General features: G+C 43.5%; 1 protein-coding gene across 3 annotated transcripts in view; it reads left to right on the top strand.

The window, feature by feature from the left end:
* The window catches only part of BCR (BCR activator of RhoGEF and GTPase), a 99,103-nt gene extending 74,643 nt beyond the window's left edge, over positions 1-24,460 (top strand). For 2 of the 3 annotated variants that reach the window (XM_082293243.1, XM_082293242.1), the window contains 13 exons: positions 969-1,088; positions 2,029-2,104; positions 2,688-2,792; positions 3,391-3,465; positions 4,044-4,141; positions 4,810-4,941; positions 11,993-12,052; positions 12,187-12,296; positions 13,125-13,264; positions 14,686-14,820; positions 15,420-15,525; positions 16,330-16,492; positions 17,210-24,460. In XM_082293243.1, coding sequence (XP_082149369.1) covers positions 969-1,088; positions 2,029-2,104; positions 2,688-2,792; positions 3,391-3,465; positions 4,044-4,141; positions 4,810-4,941; positions 11,993-12,052; positions 12,187-12,296; positions 13,125-13,264; positions 14,686-14,820; positions 15,420-15,525; positions 16,330-16,492; positions 17,210-17,299 — 1,410 coding nt within the window. In that variant the 3' untranslated portion in view covers positions 17,300-24,460. The remainder of the gene's footprint in view (positions 1-968; positions 1,089-2,028; positions 2,105-2,687; positions 2,793-3,390; positions 3,466-4,043; positions 4,142-4,809; positions 4,942-11,992; positions 12,053-12,186; positions 12,297-13,124; positions 13,265-14,685; positions 14,821-15,419; positions 15,526-16,329; positions 16,493-17,209) is intronic. The other variant, XM_082293244.1, reaches the window with a different exon arrangement.
* The last annotated feature ends 664 nt before the right edge of the window (positions 24,461-25,124 follow it).

The raw sequence follows: 25,124 nt of genomic DNA, 5'->3' as shown, positions 1-25,124 counted from the left end.
AGTGATTTTGATCAGAAGCCATTTACTCTTGAATTTTAGCAGGCTCAGTTATGCCTTTAAAGCTTTTTCCTACTTCACAGATGTCAAAGCACCAGCAAATATATGGAAAACAGCAATTATGCTGACTGGACAGTCTGACATGGACATAGTGTCTCTGGCCCAGGCTTCTCTTTGCTTGCAAGACATGTTTTCTGAGAGTTGTTAGATCACAAAGCTTCCTGGACCCTAAAAGAGAAATAAGAGTTTGAACACTGGTGATGTGTAGAGCAGGATATGAGTAACATTGATGTGCTGTGAGAAGATTATTCCCCACGCTTCCAAAGAATACGCTTCTGCCTCTTGGTCCTGGCTGGCTTTTAAAGAGGGCTTCCTGGAAAAAGTAAGGTATTAGGAAGAACACTTTGTGGAAGCCTTTTACTCACCAGCTGCAGGTGTCTAAGACACGTGCTTTGGTGCATCAGCGCTAAACAATACACATGGCTGGGTTTGGGACTGGATTTTATCCAGGAAAAACTGTATTTTTAGTGGACCTCTGATGAAAATGGATCAATGGGTGGTGAGTAGGAGAGTTCTGGGCGGCTTCTAGAGAAGTTCCTTAGAGTCTTCTTAGTTAAGAACACTTGGAGGACCTGGCAGTGATATGGCTGCTCAGTGACATGATGCTACTGCAGCCTCTGTAACAGAAAATACAGGTTACAGCTGGGACAGTGGCCACACACCTCTGCATTTCAGCTGGGACAGCTGGAATCAAAAAACAGAGCCCAGTCCAAGTGGAGATTCTGCAAGTAACACCTTTCTGAGCAGCTGGGAGCCCTGTGGATCCTGTTGACAGCATTTCTTCTACTCTGGGGCCATTTACCTACTCACAGGGTAGAGACTGTGGTTTTCAAAATGGTGGTTAATCTAAATGGGGGCAAATTTGGAGTGTAACACGTGTCCTCTGTCTCCCTCTCTCCCACACCCTTCAGAGGGCCAATAAAGGCAGCAAGGTCATTGAGAGGTTGAAAAAGAAGCTCTCGGAGCAGGAATCCCTCCTACTACTGATGTCTCCCAACATGGCCTTCCGGGTACACAATCGCAATGGCAAGGTGAGAGAACACCCTGTCACCCTCAGGGGCCAGAGATCAGGGGCTTGTGTCTGTGACTGTACGTGTTCCTGCACAGGGAGGGCTTTGTGGCCTCTGCTGTGTGTCCTCAAAGCACTTTCCAAGCAGCAGACACCTCACCCTTGCTGTGCCCAAGGTTATGATGGCATCCTATAAGGCTGTGACTAATTTGCATACAAGACTGGCATTTAAGAAATAACCATAGAAATGAATCCCCTATCTCAGCACCAGTCCTGGTGGAGCAGTAGGAACAGCCCTTCACCCAAGATCCAGCTCTGCAGCAGCTGCCTTCTAAATTGCCCTGTGACTTCAAGGCTTGGCACACTCGGGGCAGTGTCCTCAGGGCTGCAGCTGCCCCTGCCAGGGTCATCCTCTGTCAGGGGTGTTCCCTGCTATGGCAGTGCTGTAACCTCTCACCGTGGCCTTTCCATGCACATGGCAAAGGAGTCTGATAAGATTGTGTTGCTGCTCAGTGAAAATCCTTGAGCTGGTCACTGCTTCCTGACTGTCACTGCTTCATCAGTGTCTAGGCCTGTGCTGGAAGCTTCTGGCATTCCTGGTGCAACTGAATTCGGTTGTGAGGAATAGCACAAGCTGCCATGGGAGCTGATGCAGGGCCACAACTGCCCTTGGCAGGGTGGGGCTCTGTTAGCTCTGACTGTCCGTGTTGGTGCCACGGGCACATCGCCAGAGCCCTGCCTGCCCCGACAGAGATGTGATGCAGGACAAGTGGCAGGACAAGTGCTATACATATATACACAAGCAGAACAGTGTATCCAGCAATTTGCACTGGAGGATGGTGGGAGCAGGCAGGCCCAGCCCGCAGTGGTGCATCAGACTAATGCATATTTTTTATATTCTTCTGTTTCCTATAGTCTATTCTGTTTTCTTATATTCTGTTTTCTTCCGTGTTCCTGGGTAGAGTTACACATTCCTCATTTCATCAGACTATGAAAGGGCGGAGTGGAGGGAGAATATCCGGGAGCAGCAGAAGAAATGTGAGTATCCCTCAGCTGTCATTGGTACAGATACTGTGATCTTAAGGGAGCAGAGGTCCACAGGATAAGGTGTGGGACAGGCTTCCCTGCCAAAACAGAGATCTGCGTTGAAATCCACAGTGCAATATGGATGTCTCCTGTCTGAGGCTGTTTGGGGAACTTCTGGCTGCAGCAACATAGGAGGAATGTGTAGAGAGAGCACTTAGTAAGTAAATGTGTGTAGAGATTTTCCCATTTACCCTAGAGATCAGAGCTCAGTGCAGTTCCAGGGAGAGGGAAGAACCACATCCTTTTACCTGTCTCCATTCAAAAGAAACCTGCTTTTTTGGCATGGTGTTCTTGGCTTTGCAAGGAACTAAGAACCCCTCTATTTCCTGTGAACCATCCTGAGACTTTACTTGGAAGAGGAAAGAAGTATGCCCCCAGTAGAGCTGGGCTGCAGCAGCAATACTGCCCTGAGCACCCCGGTGCAGCCACTGAGCAGTGCCCAGGGAGCACTATCATATGTGTCCCAGGATGAGGGGTAATGCATCCAGCCTCTCCTTGGAATTTTAACTCCTCTCTCTTTCAATCTCCATGGCAGGCTTTAAAAGCTTCTCTCTCACATCGGTGGAGCTCCAGATGCTAACAAATTCCTGTGTGAAGCTTCAGACAGTCCACAACATTCCCCTCACTATCAATAAGGAAGGTAAGATTTTTGGGTTTTGCTTTCACATGTTGCAACTGCAGTGAAACTCTCCCCCTGCCTGATTTTGTGCTTTCCCCTGGAACTGCTCTTGCTGTTCCCTTTTGCTACGGGTTGCAGGCATCCTCCAGTATACATTAATCAACTATTACATGTTCCTTTCATGCAGCTGTTGTGCAAGGTTTAAGAGTGCCTGGTGGAGTCCTAGCCTGGGACAGCTTTGAGCTATGTCTGAGAATCCTTTGGAACAACACTAGTTGGCCAAAATTGTGTCAGGGACTATCCTAAATTACTGCTTAATCTGCTAGTGTAGACATAACCTCTATAATTTACTTTTTCTCCTTGGAATTTCTTCCATGCTGTCTTGCTGATGCTAGAACTGTCACTGTAAAAGCCCCCCAGTGCCAGAAGGTATTACAGGTGCCACTGACAACGACTATGGAACGGTCTCCTCTCTTGCTGAACCGGCTGTTAACGTGCTCCTGCCATCCTTGGGGACCGTTCACCCTCTGCTCATTAACCTGTGTAATATCAGTTTCATCACTCTTTCACTCTTGGCTCCACTCTGAATGTAACAAAATTTCTTGGATCTTTTGTACAGATGACGAGTCCCCAGGTCTCTATGGATTCCTGAACGTCATTGTCCATTCTGCCACGGGATTCAAGCAAAGCTCAAGTGAGTTATAGTTCTGTGACACACAAAAGGTACTGATAGGGGTTGGATAAGCCACGTCCTGGGACAGCTGGGCATGGATTGCAGCATCTGTGATGATGGTGAAGAGGAAAGGTGTTTTGGGGAACTGGAAGTTCCCACTCTTAACTCTGAAAAAGATCACCATAAAGGATCAAGCACACAGCACTTATTTTTAGGCCTAGTCTGTTTGAAGTTTTAAGCAGTGTTTGCTGATTACCCAGCTGTTCTAGAAACAATTCAGGACTTACCCTGAATTCTTTCAGCTGTGTTTTGTTTTGCAATGAAAGAATGGAGAGTGTTCTCTGACATCCAGATTTTTTGTTGTGAAGAAAGTGGTGTTAAAATTCAGGGGAATGAGTTGACAGAAGGACAAAGAAAAGTGACAGAGCTTCTTAAGGACAGCTGGGCTGATCAAGGTGATGAGATTTGTATTGGGATGGTGTTACTGGTACTAGTACAGAGATGACAGAAATGAAGACACCCTGTGCCCAAGTGATTAATGCAAGTTAGGAGATTCTAGCTATTACTTAAAAGTTTTTGTCCCTGTCTCCCCTCCTCAGATTTGTACTGCACGTTAGAGGTGGATTCTTTTGGGTATTTTGTGAACAAGGCCAAAACTAGAGTTTACAGAGACACCACAGAGCCTAACTGGAATGAGGTAGGTTTGATCTTTCTGGATATGACTTGTTCCATGTGCCAAACATCAATGCATGATGGGCAGAAGACCTGCCAGTGGAAGAGCTTGCTGCATGCTCAGCATTTGTGCTGTGTATGCTGCTTTTCAAAAAACACTTTTCTGCCAGGTTCATTTGGCTGTCAGGGCTTGCAGATTTTCTCTTGATTTGCGGTAGTTAAACAAACAATTTGATACAAATGAGTCTTGTCCAGTATTTAATCTTTCAAACAGATGCATGCTTGATAATTTTTTTAAAAACACAAGTAAAAAATGTGTTGAAGGAGATGGTTTTGTTTATTGAGAGGGGGAAGAATTAGCTATAGACATTTTGCCTGTTTACAGCCAGCTCAGACCTGCTGCTGAGCAAAATTTCTTACAAGGAAGGTGAGCAAATTTGTGTCTTTGAATAATGCTTTGCTGAGACCTTTGAAACCTGACTAACGAGTGAACCATCTTAGTGTCCGATTTGACCACCTTATAGATACAAATACAACTACAGCTTATTTCTAGACCAATTCCAGTATGGAGGAGGTTTTGGCCAGTCCTTAAGTTCTCTTCTGATGAGTATTAAGGAGACTGTATTGATTATTCTGAGACTGGTGTCCTGCTGTGATGCAGCCATTACTCTTTCCTTTCCTGGTGCCCTGCAGGAGTTCGAAATTGAGCTGGAGGGCTCACAGACACTGCGGATTCTGTGCTATGAAAAGTGCTACAACAAAACCAAGCTCACCAAAGAGGATGGAGAGAGCACAGATCGCATAATGGGGAAAGGACAGATCCAGGTAAAACTGCTTAGCTCATTCCTGATACCCTTACAGCAGAACATCACAGGACTTTTGAATCTTGGAGTTCACTGCAGAGGTTTTATTCTGCCTTCTGATTGTCTCAGCATTGAAGATTTTTCCCACAGATTGTGAGGTACACAGGGTGATTCACAGGCAGGAAATCAGCAGCTTTGTCCCTCTTGCTTTGTGCCATGTGCCTACTTCAGCACCCTTATGGAATAGCTGCTTGTTTTGATCTCTCATTTGCCCATTAACTTCAAAACTTCTAGACCAGTGTGTAGGAACTGCACTGCCCCTGGGCCCTGGGCACTGTTGAGGATGCTCCACTTGTGGCAGGAGGATGCAAGAATATAGTGTCTGCTCTGTAAGTCATGTGCAGAAGGGCTGCCATCTGTGCATGCTGGAAGCTGATGGATGTGTTGGCCAGGCCCTGGGACAGCCTGACTGTCGTCGTGACTGCCATGTCCAGAGTGTGGTGTCCATGGCAGCAGGCAGCATCCGAGGAACATTTCCACTGCTGAGAATTGGCCTGGGACACTTTGTGTGGCAGATTTGTAATACAGTAGGGGAGGTGATGATTCCAAAGGGCTGCTTCTCATGTGGGGCTGTTGTGTGATAGAGCACTAAAGCTGGATGTAGGAGAAATCAGGCCATCTGTGGAGGAAAACATGGGGAACATATGTCCCCCATCTTGTTCCAGTTTGTTGCACTGTCTGTCCACAACTTTAGGAGGGTGTTTAAATGCCTGCTCTGAGAACACATCCTTTGTGTTGGAGTGGCTGTTGAACAGAACTTTCTGGCATGTTTAAAGACCTCACCAGTTCCCCTCCATTTACGTCTGGCTGTCCATCTCCCCATGGATGACAGCTTCCCCTGGCACTGGAGCGATGGTCACGCAGGCCAAGGCCATTTGTGGGATTGCAGAAGCAGCTTGGGGTGAGGGTGGCCTGTGTGATCACATCCCACCTTTGCTATGGCAGGGTTCATTGCCTAAATGACTTTGATCAGGCCTCTTCCTTCCCTCCCTCCTGTTTTCAGGGAGAGCTTTTGTCTCAAATGCATGGTGGAATTTGGAAGGGAATGCGTGTGCAGATCAATAAATGCCAGCACAGGGTGTCTCCTCTGCGTGTGTGTCTCGGCTGACAGAAATCCCTATGTCCCTTCTGCTAACAAAGGCTGTTTTCCGCGGAGCTGAGCAACTACAAAAGAGCAAGTTTTCAGCCCTGAGATCCCCTGGAGATTTGTGTGCTCATAACAGAGAACCCTGAAATCACTGACCCGCTAAATTCTACAAATATTTTACATAGAATGATTAAAAAAAAAAAATTAATTAAATTTTTAGCAATTTTTTTCCTTCTCACAGGATTGGGCATTTTTATGCACAGCAATTGTATATTCTGTAAATATATTTTGTACTTTAGTAAGTAAAATTATTCTTTGGTGGCAATTGAATATTAATTGCATCTTGATTCTTTTAGAGAAACCTAAACAGCAGGAAAGTTTAAAAAAGAAAAAATCAATTAAAATGTTTTTAATTAATGTACAAATGTTGCATTCTGTTGTATCATAAAAGGCACATGCCAAAGTTCTGTTGCTTTCTGTAAATCCCCTTTGCAATTTATAAAGATACTTGATGAACTACCAGGAAAACCTCTTAGTTCTCAGTGATTTCTATCCCATCACAAATTTTAAACACTTTTGAATCAAAGAGAAGTCATATGACAGTCTGGTAAGATTTTGGATTGATAAAGATGATTAAATGTTTTGATTTTGGTTTAGTTCTATTTTTGAAGTAAACACCATTTCTCTATTAAGAAACAGTAATAATGCAGCAACAAAATCTGATTACAGCCTGCGGCTGAAGGTTGGCTGTGTTCTCCCAGGTGCTTTTGTATCAAATTTTGTTTACCTTAGAGTTTGTAGTTTATCCTGGGCTTTCTGATTTCTTGTTGTTGTTGCACTGTCATTATTCAGCCCAAGTCTGTCTGTCTAAAGGCAAGGTCTGTGAAGTTGGATGAGGATTTTTGTTTCATAAATTCCCTTTAGTTAAAAGCTCTGGGAACGTGAAGAGTCGTGCCTGCATCCTCCTGATGATAAAAGCAGAGAAATTTCTCTGTTGGCTAAATTGCAGTGTATTGTTAAGCCATGTATTATTGTAAATATGCAACTTCCCACTACTGGGAATTATGACTCACCAAATTCTGAGCCTCAGTGATGAAGACAATCAAGGAGACGAGGACTGTTTTGGCTGTGAAAATGTTTATTAAATCTCTCTGTTACATTATGGCAGTGAAGGAAGGAAGGAAGGCTGGAAATTGGTCCGTGTAGTCACAAGTTTCCAGGAATGAGCAGCAATTTTAATAGCTCCCATTGCTCATATTTTCTTTTCCTATGGAATATTTTGTTTGCCTGTCTTTATAGCCAGATGCAAGAGCTGCTTCTTTCCTGCCAGTCTCCAAGTTTTTTATCTCTGAAACATAAACCCATGAGGTTTTAATGTGGGAGAACCTCCTGTAAATGTAGAAGTGAAGTCCTCACCAGACCTGGGCACAGCAGTGCTGGGTGTGCAGTGTTGAACTGACTGGCACACATGGCTGGGGGCTTCTGGTGCACCTCGGGCATGAGAAATACTGTTCCTGGGTACACTGTGAAACTGAAATTATTGGGGGAGTTGGAGGAGGAAGGAATGGACATCACCTGATAGGAGGAAATGTGAGGCTTAGTTCAGACGTGGGCATAAGCTCCTCTGTGAGCACCCCGGGCTTTTCTTTCTGTTGTTACCTTGCAGTCCATCTTTGGTGCTTGGGCTGACCCTTTGGCACCTTGAAGTTTGCACTTCACGTGGCAGACACATCCCCATGTTTGGAGTGTAGCAGCCTTTTGTCTGGCGTTGAGACTGTACCTAAGTGGGCACATTTGTCAGCACGACCAACCTCTCTGCCTTGGGAACAGACTGCGTGAGTGAAGTGATAATTCACCCTGTGATCCGGCTCCTCCCACTGGTGCCTCCTAGAAATGCCGTTTCCTTTGTTTTCTTTTTCTGCGTGATCAGCTCAAGCTAAATATTTCCTTCTCCCTCACAGCAGTGCTGGAAAATCAGGGAGGATGTGACCTTAGATCACTCATTCTGTGGCGCAGCACCATTCCTCTGTTGCCTTGCAAAACAATCACTCTTATCTTAATTATCTGGGATGTCTCATAGCAGTGCCCATGGCTATTTCAGGCATTAAGTTGTTTTCCATGTAAACCAGATTGTCCCATGCTGTACCTCCCAAGTGTCAGCTTGGAAACCTTTTACTCACTCAAGCTTGTTTAAGCAGTTTGCTGAAGCAGAACATTGTCCCAGCAATGAAAATAGGGGGGAAATGAAGAAGGCAGTGGGTCATGGCTGAAGGGTGATGGTGGGAAAGATTAACCTGTCAGTGGGGAGCTGTGAGAAGAATGGGGTTATGGCAGGACTGGGAGTTTCCAGCAGCAGTGAGACTCTTGACAACATGTATGTCACATCAGTTACAATTCAAAACTGATGGAGTGTAAAGTTGCTTGGGAAACTTAATAAAGGGAAGAAGTAATGTGAATGAATGTATAAAACACACTAACCTTAATGTTCCTCGGTCCTGCCTCTTTCGTTTCCACTGTGGCTTCTTTGTTTTTCCCTCCTTCTGCATGTTTTCTTTTCTCTCTGGGGAAAAAGAAATCATGATCAAGCTCTCTGTAGTGGTTTCCTAGGGCAGAGCACAGACACCCTTCCTTAGTGCCTGGCTTGCATTTGCCAGAGCAGCATCCCCAGTTTGCCTTTTTCAAGGTTCTCACCACTCGGCTGTGCGCTCTCAGACTTTCCTAACTGCTGTGCCCTGTCTGAATTGAGTGCTGAGCTGCTGCAAGGGCCAGAGACCTGCACTCAGATACCCCTGTGGTGCTGAGCTGCTTGGTTCTGTTGTGTTTTGGGCAGGATACAGAGAGGTATTGGCTTGATTCATTAGTGAATTTGGGGCTGTAGCTTGCCACTGCAAATATCAAAGGCCACAAGGGGACTGGAGGAAGCAGCAAACAGGCAGAGTGGTTGGTTTGTATTTTCCTGTTCAGCATGAGCTTTTGGTGGGGACTGTGCAAACAAGCCCATGCGATAGTCTGTGAGGGTTTTAGCAGGTCTGTCCTATTTGTACAGGGCATGGAAACAACACAGTGGCTCTGTTTCAATGGAGATGGGGCAGGTCACTAAAACCAAGCAACTCTTTGGAGGAACTGCTAGAGGAGCAGTAAATTCTACTGTCAAGTGCAGAGGCAGCAATTGCACACTGCCTCCCCTGCTTGAGCTAGCACAACTTGCTCGGAGCTGCCTCCCTTTGCCATGCTGGCTGTGGATTGCATTCTTCTACTTGGTGTTCCTTCTTTCAGGTCACTGATCTCCAAATCAGGCCAGAAGACATCATGGCCCCATTTGTCCTCTGTGCTGGAGCATCACTCTTGCTAACTCATTGTCCTCAGTATGCTCTCTCCCTGCCTGCTCCAGCTGCCCTTTCCCTCTGTTGCTCTTGCTGGCTTCAGAAGGTCAGTAATCAGTTGGGATCAGGACTGAAGCTTGATGGAAGTCTCAATGACAGTTGAGTTTCCTGTTGACTCTGTTATGTCCTATTGTGACTTACCAGACTTAGACCTGATCTTCCTGTCTCAGTGTTGCTGAGAGTTTATTCAAGCTTTGCTCTTTTAATAGCTTCCATCATTTTGCTTTGTTATTTAAAAAGCACCTTGGAGGAGTTGGGGTTTGGTTTGTTTCTTTCCTTAATTGCTGTTGTTATTGCCAGTGATTTATGCAGAGTTGGCTGGGTCAGCCAGCCCTGATGCCTGTTCTCCCTGGCTGCCCCCACTCAGTACAAGGCATTCTCCAGCAGGAGTCAAACAGTAGGAGGGAGTGCAGGGGTCCTGCCAGCTCTGTAGCGGAGTTCAGAAACAAGGGAGCAAGAGGCAGCAGCAGGTACATGGAGGTTTATTCGCAGTCCTGGCTCAGCCCCAGCAGGTACCCAGCAAGGAGAAGTCTCTGTGAGCTCTCAGCTCCAGGAAGGAGAAGTCTTTGCAAGTTCTCGGCTCCAGCACTCTGCTTCTGCTTGTCCTTTGCAGCAGTGTGAAAGTCACTCTTGAGACAGAGCAGGATGGTGTTTGGTTCAAATTTTTTAACAGCTATTGACATGCTTTTGTTTTGTGCAGTGGTGGGAATTCCCTGGTCGCTACTGAGACATACTCAGGAATACCTGTTAGCTTAAATAAGCTGTAACTGGGTTCTGCTGGACTCCTCCTTTAAAGTTTTTGGCAAATATTCAAACCCTCTTTCCTCTTTAGTCTTAAGCTGTCTCTCCCTGCTATAAATAATACACTCAGTGACTCCATTCTAAAAGTGTATGAAAAACTGGTTCCCAGCAAGAGGATTGTCTGTTACTGTGTCCATCAGCAGGGCCATTTTGGCAGCTTAACCAGATGACTCTTTAGAGCTGGAGATCAAGCTTTCAGGAATACTCAATTTCATGGTTGCTCCTCATAGGAAACCAGACACTTCAGAAGTGGTTTCCTCTTGATTCTGGGAAAGAATGCAGTTGTTGAAAGAAACCAAACTTCCAGCACGGAAGTTCAGGGTAGAACAGCCTAGAAACTGGCCAGCTCGTAGGGCCCTCGGCCAGCCCTGCAGGCGGGGGCGGATCTTTTCTGCTGGAGTTAAAAGCAAACCCCCTTGGCGAGCAGTCCTGTGTTCAGGGTCACTGAGGCACTGAAGCCAAGTACTGCTGCCCATTGGCCTTCTGGACCTTTGCACAGTCCCAAAATGTGGGAGCTGCAGGTTACTGACTATTCCTTACAAGGGCTCTTCAGGAATTTCTGCCGGAGTTGCGCCTATAGGAGCCGGTCCAATTCGACAGGGAAGCATGTGTGTGCCAGCAGCATCCCGCTGTGGGCTCATGTCCGTAACAGAGTGCGCAGGGATAAGGTTGGCCTCGTTTGTTCTGTTGCTGCTTGGGGTCTCTGCAGTGGGAGGAACTTCCCTCTCTGCTGCTTGTCTTTCTTTGGGGAGTGGGGAAGGGTATGGGGGGGATTGTCTCTGTAGCTGTCAGCAGCATTGGATTGCTCTGTTGATGATCTGACTGTGACTGTGACCGTGACCGTGTCTAAGCTTTCCCAGAATTTCCTGCAGCTGCCATTGTTCCAGCATTTCCCTCCCCTGCCAGAGCTCTCTGGCCCTGCACGGGGCTCTGTGAGAGGGGGGAGCTGTGCTGCAAAGCAGCTCTGGTTATGACTGTTTGTTTGCTGACAGCAGCAGACTCAAAACAGGTTTGCTGCAGGTGCCTCCTCCTGGTCTTACTGTGCCTTTGTGTTAAAGAGCCCAGTGTTACAAAGCTGTCTCAGGAGGCACTGAATTCTCGCTTTGGCTGGTTCCAATGGCTGATCAAGCCCCCAGGCAGACAGCTCTTCCTCTCTTGCCAGTCTACCTGGAGCTGAGTGCCATTCCTCAGGCATTTGGATGTGTTTGGGCTCTCCCAGGCAGTACTGGAATTGCTGGGTGATGTTTTATCACTTGAGTCAGCTGCTCCCCAGCTCACAACTGTCCACTCAAGAGATCAAGCAAAGCTGAAAATAAGAGATTGGAACTTGTTATTGTTTAATGAGTTCTTGCAATAGCAGGGCCTGGTGGTCTTCCTGCCTCTGTGCTCAAATAGAAATTAAAAGGAAGAGGCTGGTTGAAGGAGGACAACTTTCCAGGATTTCTCAGCTGATTCAAACATTGATTGTGCTCCCTGAGGTTGCCTTTATTGTTGAGCTGACACTGCTCACGTGTTGCTGGATTTTTCATGTGTATGAAGCCTCATCAGCCCTGTTTAGAGAACTGCACAATATCCAAAACCTGGTTTCCCTGAAACCAGGGAAACCTTGGAGTGTAGGTTTTGCTATGGAAAAGAAATAACAAGGTAAAAGTGATTGTGCTCTGCTCACTTGCAGAGGTCTTCCAGCCTAGCTGTTTTCTCTGAAGTGTGTTCCTAGCTCATGGGTAACTTCTGTTTTCCAGCTGGACCCCCAGGTGCTGCAGGACAAAGATTGGCAGCGCACAGTCATCTCAATGAATGGGGTAAGTGTGGCAAACAGAAATTAGCTCTGCTTCTGTACCTCCTGTGGGCTTCATTTCTTTGCTCTTCATTGCAGCATGAAAAAAAAAAAAGAAAAGAAATGTTTAAGAAGTCACATCTGTTCTCTTTGGTTCAGGTGGAAGTGAAGCTGTCGGTGAAGTTCACCAGTCGGGAGTTCAGCCTGAAAAGGATGCCGTCCCGCAAGCAGACGGGCGTGTTTGGGGTCAAGATTGCTATTGTCACCAAGTGAGCTGATGGGTCACGTTTCTGCCCATTGTGTTTTAGAAGACAGCTGGCCAGTGGGGTGCACCTGCCGGTGTCCTCCTGAGGGATTAGGCAGTTCAGTCAGTCTGCTCCACTAGTCTAGGAGTGTAGATGTGGCTGCAGACAAGAGATGCTTTACAATCTCTGAGCTTCATTTTTTGCAGAGATAAAAACAAATGTGCACACAGGCTGTTTACTGACAGCCTATCACTCCTCTGAATCTAGACATCCTCCTTGCCCTTGCCTTCTCTGTAGTTAGCTGATGTGGTCACAAATTTCCAGAGCCACTGACCAGTGATGTTTCCTTTCCATAATCAAAAATGTTTGAGGTCTTTGGATCCCATTGTATTATTTTAACCCTTGATCCTTTGTCATGAATCATTTGCCAGCAGAAACCTGTTTGTTCTGTTGTATGGTTTGGGAAGTGTGGTATTTCCTCCCCATGGAATTGCATCAGTTTGAAAGCAACAGAGTTACTAAGTATCTGAGGACTGTTTGGGAGTCCTCTGATTACCTGAGCAGAGCCTGCAGGCTCTAGGTGCACTGGGACCTGGCCAGGAGCTCAAGTGCTCAGGGAAGCTGCAGAACAGCCAAAGCCAGGCTGAGACAGTCAGAAAACCCTCTCCAGTTTTAAAAGGAGTTTTTCAGCTCAGTCCTGACTGCCTGCTCAGACATCCTACCACTCCATTTTCCAGAAGAAGTTTGCACAGGGAAATAAATGTTGGGGTGCTTGTAGCCATCCTGGCTGGCTGGGGAACAGGCACTGAGGGCCTGGGCTGAACTCTGAACTCTTCTCTCTGGCTTTCTTAGGAGAGAGAGGTCGAAGGTGCCGTACATCGTACGGCAGTGCGTGGAGGAGATCGAGCGGCGTGGGATGGAGGAGGTGGGGATCTACCGCGTCTCTGGGGTTGCAACCGACATCCAGGCTTTGAAAGCTGCCTTTGATGTCAGTAAGTATTTGTGTCTGATGTTTCCTTTGCTCTGTGAGAACCCGCCTGAGCTCCCTCTCAGGTGGCTGTGCTATTTTTAATCTTATGTTGCCCAAGAAGCATTAAGAAGTAGAGATTCTCACTCAAGGAAAATAATTTTATCCCTGGCTGCATATTTTATTAATATTCTTCAGCTGCTGACATAACAGAAGGCACACAACAGGATGGATCCTTGCACCAAAGCATGCTTTTTTTTTTCTTCCCATGACATCATGGGTTTATCCGCCTTGCCATATCTCTGTAAATGGCAGACACCTTTCTTGGGGGAAACATCACCAATCAGAAGTCATAATTTCCTCTCTGTTGTGAGGTGTCCAAATTAATAGAAGTCCTTAAAATAAAGAACGTTTTGTGAAAACCGATGTTCCTTAGAACTAGTAAGGGTATTCATGAAGCTGGGGTTGGGTGGTCAGGGCTTCTCTCCCTAACTCCATCTGGACTGATGTGCACAGCCTCAGAAAATTAGATCACTTTGAGCAACCCTTGCAAAGCTCTCTTTGATCTTGAGCAGAAAAAGGCTCCTTACTGGTGCTACATTTAAAAGTGTGGCCTGTATGTCCCAAAAGACACCTGAGATCAGGCAGGTGAAACATCTCCAAATTACTGAGGTACAAAAAGTGAGTTTCTACCCTACTTCCAGCTTCCACATGATGGTCCAAGAACTGTTCAAGCCACATAAGGCCTGTGCCCGACACCCAAATTCACCCTTCCTGCGCTTTTCCTTCACTTTTTTAGTGAAATTTCCTTCTTGTGCTTTCTTTTCAATCACCCTAAGCTATCAAAAACCACTGATGAATCACTGCTCTAGTGCAAGTAAGGGTCTTTCACAGTTTGAAAAACAACGTTTTTCATTTCTGTTAAATGCTGGCTTACACTGTTTTATGAAAGCAGTGCTGATCAATGCTTAGTTTAGGGAGAGGGGGTGGTTTTGTTGTTCTTAATAGTAAAAAACAGAAGTGTAAGCCCTGAATTGCCTGTGTACTTTAGCTGCAGTCCATGGGGCGTTGAGAATCTCAGAATCTCTTATTCTAAGCTGTTAGAGGCAGGGAGTTGGAATAACAACTGCTGTCAGTAATAAAAGTTGAAATGTGTATAAATACAGTCAAGTGGGGCTTGTTCAGATCCGGCCAGGGTCGCTGGCACAGCACAGCTAGCCCTGGGAGGGTGAGGTTCCCTGGCTTGATGTAAAGCAATGAAGTATTTGCAGTCATTTGTGCAGCACTTCTCAGCTGGAAGGTTGCTCATTTAATCTGGAGAAATGTAAACAGGAAAACTCCCAGCTATTTGGGCAGAGACAAAAGATAAACAGACCCAAAGCAAGGAAAAGAAGGAATGCAAGGCCAGGAGTTCCTTTACCTTGCCTCTGCTCTCCCCTCTTTCAGATAACAAGGATGTGTCAGTGATGATGAGTGAGATGGACGTTAATGCCATTGCAGGCACCCTCAAACTGTACTTCCGGGAGCTGCCGGAACCCCTCTTCACAGACGAGCTGTATCCCAACTTTGCTGAAGGCATTGGTAGGTGCCACACAAGGAACCCTTGATAATGGAAACTCTTCCATAGGAAGCTGCTCTTAAAGCAACATAAACCCCATTATTTATAGTGTTGGACAGAAGCCTGGAACAAGTTGTGAGGGGAGTGGAATGGAGCTCAGAATGGAGCGTTGGAATGACATCACCTTGCCACGTGGTGGAATATGGGCACTTGCCATGCTGCTCTGCAAGCTGCAAAAGCCCAGGTTTCTGAAGGATAGGGTCAGGACAGAATGCCAGCCTACCTGCTGGGGCTGTGCACACTGTCTGCCCAGGCAGGCTTCAGGGAAGCCCCCTTTGGAGGGAAGGGCAGATATAGACCTCATCTTATCTTGATGCGGAGAAAAACATCAATGATTGAAAGTCTCAAAGCACTTGAACTGCTTGAGAGAAAAGGATTCTTAATGCATTTGTGAAATAAAGGAACAAGATGCTGTGGGGTATTGATGTGCAACTCTGACCTTCCAGCCTATGATGATGTAATCACAGTCCTTTTGGGACCATCTGTATTGGCTGTTCTGGGACATGGCTCAGTCAGATTCACGCTTGCTGCCTGTGGTGATGTTTCGTTCTCTGTCTTGTAGCACTTTCAGATCCTGTTGCAAAGGAGAGCTGTATGTTGAATCTGTTGCTGTCACTTCCAGAACCCAACCTTGTGACATTCCTTTTCCTTCTGGACCATTTAAAAAGGTAATATGTGGTTCCTTGGGAAATGCATTTAATGTGTAAAGCATCGCTATTTTGAAAAGTGGAGCCTTTTCTTTAAATGCCTGCTGAATCACATAAATGAAGAAGTATTTGCTGATCTGCTGTGAATGCTCATCAGATATTTATTGTCTCATACTCACTTAGTGAGGCAGTAAATCCTGAATTCCATTCCCACTCATACTGAAAAAGGATTAGAACTGGAGGAAAGGAGTAACAAAAGAGTCAGGGCTTATCTATGGCAAATGTAAATTCCTGCTGCAATGTCACTGAGACTGCACCTGCATCTGGATAAACAGACCAGGAAAGGTTTTTGTATAAACCATGAAGCTTTGGCCATATTTAAGATCTAGGGAGCCCTGTCTCAGAAGGTGTCTGAAATCCAGTATGATCTATTTTTAAAATTCCAGCACTTTGCTTAACTGCAGTTGTCAGTTCCTTTTTTAGTCAAGTCTTTCTGATTTTGTCTATGTCTTTGTAATATGATTGTAACTGGGAAGAAATATTTCCATGCTTTTGATATTAATGCATTAAGCTGGCTTAATGCTTGCCCAATGTGTTGATTTGCCTAAGTATGTTGTACATGCCAGAGACTGTCCCTGGAGACATGAAAGATCATCTTGTGATTGAGATTCTGGATTAAAATCCAGGAAATCTGGGCTTTACCTGTGTTTCTGCTGCAGACTTTTCTGCCCTTGGGAAAATTTTTTAAACTTTGTGCCTCAGTTTCTCATTTATAAAACTCAGATATTTATAAAGGTCTGGCTTGTGCATTGTTTCTTCTCCCAGGGTTGCTGAGAGGGAAAGTGTGAACAAGATGTCCCTGCATAATCTTGCCACTGTCTTTGGACCAACACTGCTCAGACCTTCGGAGAAGGACAGTAAAATCCCTGCTAACCCAACCCAGCCCATCACAATGACTGACAGCTGGTCACTAGAAGTCATGTCCCAGGTAAAATCCTGAATGTGCCATTGCATCTCGTGGAGACACTTTCTGGGAAAGTGCAGTCCTGTGGCAGGCCTGGCTCAGCTATCCCACTGGGTTTTCATGGTAGTTTTTTTTATAAACATAAAACAACTTTTGCCCTCACACAGACATTTTAGACTGTCTGTAGCACAGTGTTCCTTCAGGCAGGTCAGTTTGCATCTGTACAAATACAGCTTTTCATAAAGGAATGTCTGTGTGTGTGCATCCTGTGTTTGTTTGTGCATGGGAAGTTTTTGGGAAGCTGTGTCCCAGCACCATGCTGCTGGCCTGGGGTGAAAGAATTGGCAGTGTTTCCACAATGCTCCTCGGCATTTAAACCACCTTCACTGGTGCACAACAAAATGCTTTGGCCACTGTGGCCTTTGAAGGCGATGCAGAGGGTTGGAGCACAGAGCCTGTGTCACTGGGTCAGACTGGTTTATACGTTCTCTGTTGAGTAATGGCGAATTCTAGATTTAATTTTTTCAGTGCTGGAACACCAGCACCATTGTTCCACCTGGAATCTAAAAAGAGTGTCTCTGAAGCACTGCAAGTTTTACTATTTCTACTGCTGTTATACAGTGTATTAAATCATAGCTGCTAGATGTTCCCTGAGAGAGCTGTATCACCAGCTCTCACATAGCCAGGATGAGAATGAGTTCTTGCAGGGCTTTAGTATTACCTTGTAGTTTCTCTTTCCAGGTTCAAGTTCTTCTGTACTTCCTGCAGCTAGAGACTATCCCTACCCCGGACAGCAAGAGGCAAAGCATTCTCTTTTCCACAGAGGTGTAGGTGCCTGCGGTACCAAGAGGACACAAACTGCTTTTGGCATAACTCTGTCACTCCTGGGAAAAAGATGACTGGTGTTTCCTCAGACTGGCCTGTTCCTGTGCCAGGGAATTCCAGCCCTCAGAGCTTCTGCTGTTTGTTAACCAGAGACAAGCTGGAGAAAATGGAAAAAAACCTCTCCTTGTGCTGGTAGAACCAGAACTAACCGGAGATAGAGCTGTGCGGAATCTCCACTAGAAGGAGCAATAGACACTTGGATGAATGCGCACGGAGCGTGGCAATTATTCTTGTTGGGATTGTGACAGAAAGTATTCCTCATTTTATGGTTTTAATTTATCATAAAGAAACTTCAAGATTTCTACTGGACCACTTGGTAGGACACCCCTTTTTGGGTGAGGGGGTGTTAAAGGATATATCACAACTGTGTCTTTAATAACTGCTGTTTTTCAAGTACTGTTCTAGACCACAAAAATAGCATTGCTTTGCAAGAGGAAGGAGAAAAGAAGGGTCTGGGATCTAAAATTCTCTCCACAGAAATTCAAGTCTTGAATATGGTTCTAAGGAAATCAAACAGTTTTACATACAGCTAGAACTGTTGTCTGGTTGGGGGCTGGGGTTTTTTGGCTCACCCACCCTTTCCCATACAAATGTTTGTACACCCCAGGGAAGGAGATGCCCTGCTCTTGCTTATGTTGCACTTCTGATGGGTTTTGTTGGGTTGAGACAAACTCAATGAAATTAATTAAGTAAATACAGCAAATTAAAGAGAGGCAGGGAGGATAACAGTCAGTGATTCTGTTGTTTGTTTGCTTATAGAAGCAGGGGCAATATTATCCTAATAAATTCCTTAGACCCCACCAAACTTAGTGTAAATTAATTGGGAAGATTGTTAATTCCCAACACTCCAAAGAAAATACGTTATCTCTGCAAAAGTAATTGAAGAATTTGTGGATTTAAAAAAAAAAAACAAAAACAAAAACAATGGCTCTCAGTTTGGCTGGCTGCTTACTCCAGACTTTTGTCAGAACATCTTTTTTTTGATACTTGAATTTTTGGAGGCTTTGTACATTGTTTCTACAAGAGTCTTTTTCTGATAGATATAAACACTCTGAAAAAACACCAGAATGTACTTCATGGACAATCTAGCAAGTAGCATGCCTTGTGGATTCTCCAGAAATTCCAACTGTTTTAAATAAGAGCAGTGGAAAAATTTCTGTGGAACTCCATTTAGCAGTACAAAAGGTCTGGCCAAACACCAGTTTTGTATTTCCCTCCCTAAATCAGTTGGAGCTACAGGGGTGAAAAGGGCAGCAGTATTTGTCCAGGGAATTGAAACTGCAGAATCTAATTGCTGGTATCCAGAGCCCAGATTCTGGCTCTGAAGCAGTTGTGCCAAACATCCTGCAGGTGGGAGTGATGCCATTTTCCTAAACTATTCCAGCCCCCGCTACTCCTACCCAGTTATGCAGCATCCATTTAATGGCATCTGTCCATCATCATCCCGGTGAGAAGAAAAGTATGGCTGGAAGACAAGGGAAGGAATCGGCACAAAAAGGGAAGGGAGGGAAAGATTTTGAAAGGTTGGTAGGGTCAGGTTGTCGACATCATTTGCAGGGAAATATGACACAGAAAGCGACCCCTCTTTGTGCTGAATTGCACATTTTCTGATGGGTGATCTACAAACTCTCAATTTAAAAAAAAATTGCAAAGGAGTGTTTCAAGCAAATAGAAAAAATTAAAGGGAAATGATTTTGTAGTCACTGTAATTCTGACTGCTGCAGAATATTAGAAATTATTGTACTGTGAAGTTGCAAAATCAGAAAGGAAAAAATATGAATTTCAATTTTGTGAGTATATCAATATTTTGCATGCTTTGTAAGGATTCTTATAGGAATTTAACATTGCTTTAGTATCCCTCCCTCCTTAGGTCTGGGAGCAAACCTCTTTGTAATGTAATGTACAACTAGAAATTCCTTCTCTCTTGTATGTATTTCCATGACATTCCAACTTCTGAACCCGCAAAAAAGAAAAAAATGTCTGTAGTAGGACGTGCTGTTTTGGGGGAGGGAGGGAATGAAGGCAAGGAAACTTGAAGGCTTAATATTTTGATTTTTTAAATTTTTATTTTCATTTTCTGCCTGTTTGAAGGTAAAAATTAGTCACAATCCTGAAAAACATTAACTTGAGCCATGTTGTGCAGAGCAGTAAAACATTCTCTGGGTTTGTTTCTCTGTATTTGTTCTCCCTTTTCCCTAGCAGCTCTACAGCAATCCTTGCACTCCTGCCTGCTCCCACTCTGGGGGCATGGACCTGAGGCAGGAACACTGCTGATGACTCCATGGAAAAGGGAAAAACCCCAAGCTACACCTGGTGCTGGGTGATAGCCTTTTCCTTTGGTGTTTGGAATCTGTGGCTGCTCCTTGCAGGTTGAAACTGGAAAGCAATACCACAATGACTGTGCCAATTTACTTTTGCCCAAGTTTTAAATTTTTATTTATATAGGAAGTTAGTTTTAATATTAAATTACTATAGTATGTAACCATGAGAAAATTGCTTTTGCTTTGGTTACTGTGACAGGTTGTTGCTGTCAGTCTCTCATTACAATGCTCAGTTCTAATGTAACATTATCTAACATGCAGGCATGTGGATCAGGGAAAAAAAGTTAATTTAACTTAACCCGTTAATTATTTCTGTTAAGTATGAATATGTTTTCCCCAAAGCTGGTAATTTTGGGCTGGAAAAGATAGTGGATCGTATTGCTGATGATGAAATCGTGGACTGATTTGGAATACGAGAATTGATTTCTTGAATTTCCTTTAATTTTGCAATTAAGTTTTTTTCAATAGTCTTATGTTTTCAGAAATTAAGTATTTCCAAAAAGCTTTTATGTTTTTTCCCCTAGGATGTTGGTTGGGTTTTTTTGTTTGTTTGGAGGTTTTTTTGTGTTTTATTTTTACTTTTTTTTTTTTAATAAGCCTTATCATACTTAAACAAAAAGGGAAATGCAAAACTTGGCTGTAGAGAAGGCCTTCCAATTTCTCCTCTTACACATTCCCTTGTGAGTTTTGTCAGAAAACTGAACTCTCTAATTTCTATGTTAAAGATACAATATAAACAACACAAGAGCAAACTAGCGAAAAGTTATGCTTTATGTGTGCACTGGGAGATTTTGCTCCTTCAGTTTCTAATGTTTTGGAGAGACTTTTCTACAAATGTCACTTTCAGGAACAGGAATCTGAAATGTTTAAATTTTCAGCTAAGGAAATTCAGGTGACTAGGATAGTCTGTGTCTCTCCAGTCTAAAGAGGGGAATAAGCATCAGTTTCCTGGCATTTAGAAACTACCTTAAAATCCTGGTGGGTTTTTTAACACTGAATAGGTTTTTAAGTAAAATTTTAAAAGGTTAAGCAAATGAAGGGAAAAGTTTTCAAAGATGGACAAGAAGTAACAGTTACTAGCTCAGAGTCAGCTTTGTGTTTGTGTATGCTTTGTCTGGAAGGGAAGTGTTGGAAACCAAATTGAAATACATCCATTCAAATGCTGCTGGTGTTCTTTATTCTTGCACATTTTTAACAAGTTGAGGTAGTAGCTAAGCTATTTCAGGCTGTATCTTAATGCTGCTATTTTTCAGTGTATCAGCTAAGGGCAAAATCCAGCAGTGTGGTGCCTGTCCTTGCCGGTGCCCACTGCCGACCTCGGCTCTGCCGTCATCGTGCGCACGCAGAATCGTCTGGCACCGTGTGGAGCCACATGGCTCTTGTGGTGTTGGCCATGAGGTGGTGGAACCACAGAGGATATTTATGGGAGGTGCAGGATTTTTACAGTTTATTCGTTTTACCTGTTTAAAACTGTTTTATGGTTGTTCCTGTTAGTTTTCTATGAGTTTGTTTAAACATGTGGACTATTCTTTAAGGCAGACGTGGATCTCCAGATTAGGTTGTCACCTGTGTAACACTGGAAGGCATCACAATGTGTTCATTTGCCTTAATGTGCCATTCTCTCAAGTGTGTATTAAAATGTAAACTGACCAATGTGGTTTTAAAAATGTTTAAAGTCTGATGGCAAAAACCCAACCTTCTCTAATTCCTCACTAGGTAATCCTTTTGTTTCAGTGCTTGATCACCTACTGGGATAATTTTATGAGATGTGGCATTCTTCTTATGGAAATTTTAGTATAAAGTGGGAAATGTTTTAAGAAAAAAAACTTCCCCTTTCTCTTTTTACCTTAATTCAAGATGACAGGGACTTGTAATAACAGAAGACAAATACATTTATGCAGGAACTTGGGGGGGATTTGCTTCTGTTCCTTGAAGAAGAAAAATCTGAAAGGGCAATCCCTAGATACAATCAAATTAATCAAATTCTTGGAGATAGTCACTTGTTTATGCCCTCTTAAATTTCTACTCCAGGGATGTTTTTCTTTGTAGTCTTTGCTAATATTGTCCTACTACTGTTAGTGAAAAATAAACATGGGACCATTCCCTTCCTTTAACACAGGGCCTGTGCAACTGAGATACTGGAGCCTTGAACTAGTATTAGCAATTCTGCATTCTCACCTAGGATGAAATAAATGTTCATGTGTGTTCTATGAACTTTCTAATTGAAGAGAATTAAATCCATGGATTGCCCTTAAAATCAACAGAAGCTGTAAAGGAAGCACTTATAGTTAATAGACTATTCCTTAACAATCTTTAGGGAATAAAACCAACAAAAATGGAAAAGGGAAGTAAAATTAGAAATTGCTCAGGTCACATTGCCTGGGACTAGAATGAAGTTCTCATTTTGAGTTACAGAAGGTGGCTCATGCCCTAGATAACTGAGCAAAGGCTCTTTTGCCAGTAAATAAACATGAATATGGGAATGCCAGGAATTTAGCTACAGCAGCCTCACAGTTCCGATGTGCTGCAACCCCTCTTTCTTGCTCCTGAACATTAGTTCAGTGTTAAGAAAGCAAAGCTTATCACTTGCTCTCTACCTTTTCCCCGCTGAGGCAGCAGCCATAGTGCCTGTATGTTAGTGTAGGTGAACCACCACCACAAGGAAGTAAAAAGCTCCTAGAACCACAAACCTGGTCTGTTGTTTAAGCTAGAAGTCTGGTTTTGGGCTGCAAGGATAAAATGACACAACAGCTGTAATGACAAAATGGTTGGGGCAATAGGACCAAAGCAAACCTGAGTGTATGTGTCATCTTGATTCTCCTCCTTCCATGACCGTATCATTAGATTTATGCCTCTCAGGTCAACCAAATTCATAAATGCTCTTGTTAAGAATTAGAAAATTATTAAATTGACTAGTTTGCCTCCACTGTTGATTCTCTTTGTGTTACCATCTTACAGTGACATCGCTGGAGACCACTGCAAAACGTGCAGCAGTTTTTACACAGTTTTTTTCCTCCTGCCATGTTTCATCTCACAATAAGACAGACCCCTCCTTTTCCAACAGAACCACTTCACATCATTCTGCATTATAGCAACTACCACACCAAGAAGTTCAGTTTGTAGCAGAGCTACAGAGCAGAGCCCTGAAGATAATTAAAGTATTTCCAGTCTTCTTGTGCAGAGTGGGACAGGTACTGCTAAAGTTCTAGGCTCACACAGGGCTGTGTTGTGAGCTAAGTAAAATTCTATTATTTACAGCATTTCAAGCATATTTGGGAATTAATATGATTACAGAGTGCCCAAGCCTAGCAGAAGTGTTTGCTCTACTGCTTTGTCTTAATCACAATCATGTTCAGATCCTCTTGTCAAAAATGGTTCACCAGAATAGAGAAAAGTGTATTTTGCGCTAGAGCTTTTGCTTGTGTAACTGCTGTGGTCTTTTCCCCAGTGGTAGGATGTTCTGAGAATCTAAGACTGTTTCTCTAATCTGTGGAATGATTTATACCACATGTCATTCTATATCCCTGTGGATGTACAAAAGGGCAGGTTTGTGTACAAAACAGCTTCCTGCCTGAAAGGAGACTCCAGCAGCTTCCTGGAGATGCCCACTCAAGTGAAGATCCAGCCCACCAGTGAGCAAAGGCCTTGCTGCTGCTTGGGTGCTCCCATCTCCCCTGAGGCAGTTTGAGAGGCTCAGAAGGCAGTTGTGAGTTCCTTCTTACTGCACCCAACCAAGTGATCAAATACTGATCTAGAGTAGCTCAAACTTCCTCTATTTTAGTCCCATTTTGGGAGAAACAGGGACTATGCTAATTTGGGATTATACAAATAGCTGAAAACTAATCTGTATCTAAACCCTATTTCATATATAGTAGAAGGTAATGTAAAAGCTGCCATAGCAAAAGGTCACTTCTCCACAGGAGCCTGTTCTACTCCCTGCCTTCTTTACTGCTTCTCACAGTCTAAAAGAAATCTTGTCTTGGGACTCACAGTCACGTACAAAACTTGCAGAATCCTGGATAAAACTTAGCTATGCAGGGACCAATGTTTCAGGAGTACTAAAAGTGATTACCAAGGTAGCAAAAAGAGGGTAAGGAATTATTGTGTTGGGATAACTGAAAAGCATCACAATGAAACAGTGAATTTAAAAATGATGTCACAGCAGGACACTGAAATGTTGTCCTTTCTGTGTCTGTCCAGCAAAAAAACCCAAAAAACCTCAGCCTTCTCTTGCCTATGTAAGTTGTGTAGTTTGTTCTTATCTCTAGTATTATAAGTGTTTATAATCCATGAAGAATTCCAAGGAAAGGAGTTAAGACTATTTATTTAAATATAAATACAATTAAATTATGTAATTAGTCCTAAATTATCAGATGTAGAAGACAAACAACTTGTTATTGTTTGGATAATTTCGGGTTTCATCAGAGATAATACTGTTGGCATTATTTTAAACACTACCATGTTAGGGAGTCAGTTTTTGACATTTTATCCTGCTGTTGCTAGTGCTTCAGTATCTCATAGTGCTCTGTTTTGGGGAAATAAAACCTAATCCTAATAGTTTAATACTGAAAAGTGTTGAAAGCATACTGCTAAATGTCTCCCAGTTTAGGCCCAAAAAGAAGGAGAAAGGGAAAAATTGTCATTCTGGATTTTATTTTTTTTTTAACTTTTTGAGAAAAGTGGTATGAAAAAGGGATCCAAAAACTGTATTTGGGGGAAAAATGTCTTAAGGCATTTGTAGCCTTTCTTTGTACACAATGTTAAATAAAAACTCCTGTATCTATGTTGTCAGGTTCTTTTGGTCTTATTTAAATAAAAGTGAGCCAACATTACTCTGAATGTGTGAATTGCATTCAGCTGAGTTTGCTGGGGGTATGGAATTTAACACTGCTGTTTCAAAATAAAAGCTGTTTCTTGTTTTACAAGGTAAAAGCTGTATCACCTAAAATCTAGAGGTTAATACAGAGAACTAAACTAGAACAACTTTAATGTGTGGAAATAGTTTACACGGAAGGTAGAGAAATAGCTAAGCAACCCAGTCCATGTTCAGATCTGTATGAATCCTTTTGTAGGAGTTCGGCTTCAAAACCCAGCCCGTCTCAGACTTTGTCAATTTTACATTTGTGTGCAAAGCACTTGAACTGTAGTCAGTATTTGCTAAGAAATCAGCTCTGGCCTCCAGTTCTTCAAACACTGCATGAAATTAGTGGGATTTTGTAGGAATCAGTGTGGAAGCTGAATCAGTTATTTAAATCAAGTTAACATGGTGCTTTATTTAAATATTGTTTAAACTATTAATGTAATTAAAGTACATTTATGTTTGAATATAGTCCAATTTAATATAATATATATAAACCTTTCTACAATAAAAAGATACCTGCTTGAAAGCTCTCTAGCCGATTTCATTAAGTGTGGATCACAGACATTACAGGACTCCATTTCAATGGCAG

This window comes from Coloeus monedula, assembly GCF_965178545.1.
Source record: "Coloeus monedula genome assembly, chromosome: 18".
In the NCBI taxonomy this organism is placed as follows: Eukaryota; Metazoa; Chordata; class Aves; order Passeriformes; family Corvidae; genus Coloeus; species Coloeus monedula.
Note: the sequence above shows the minus strand (reverse complement) of the source record. Positions and strands in the feature narration are given on the sequence as shown.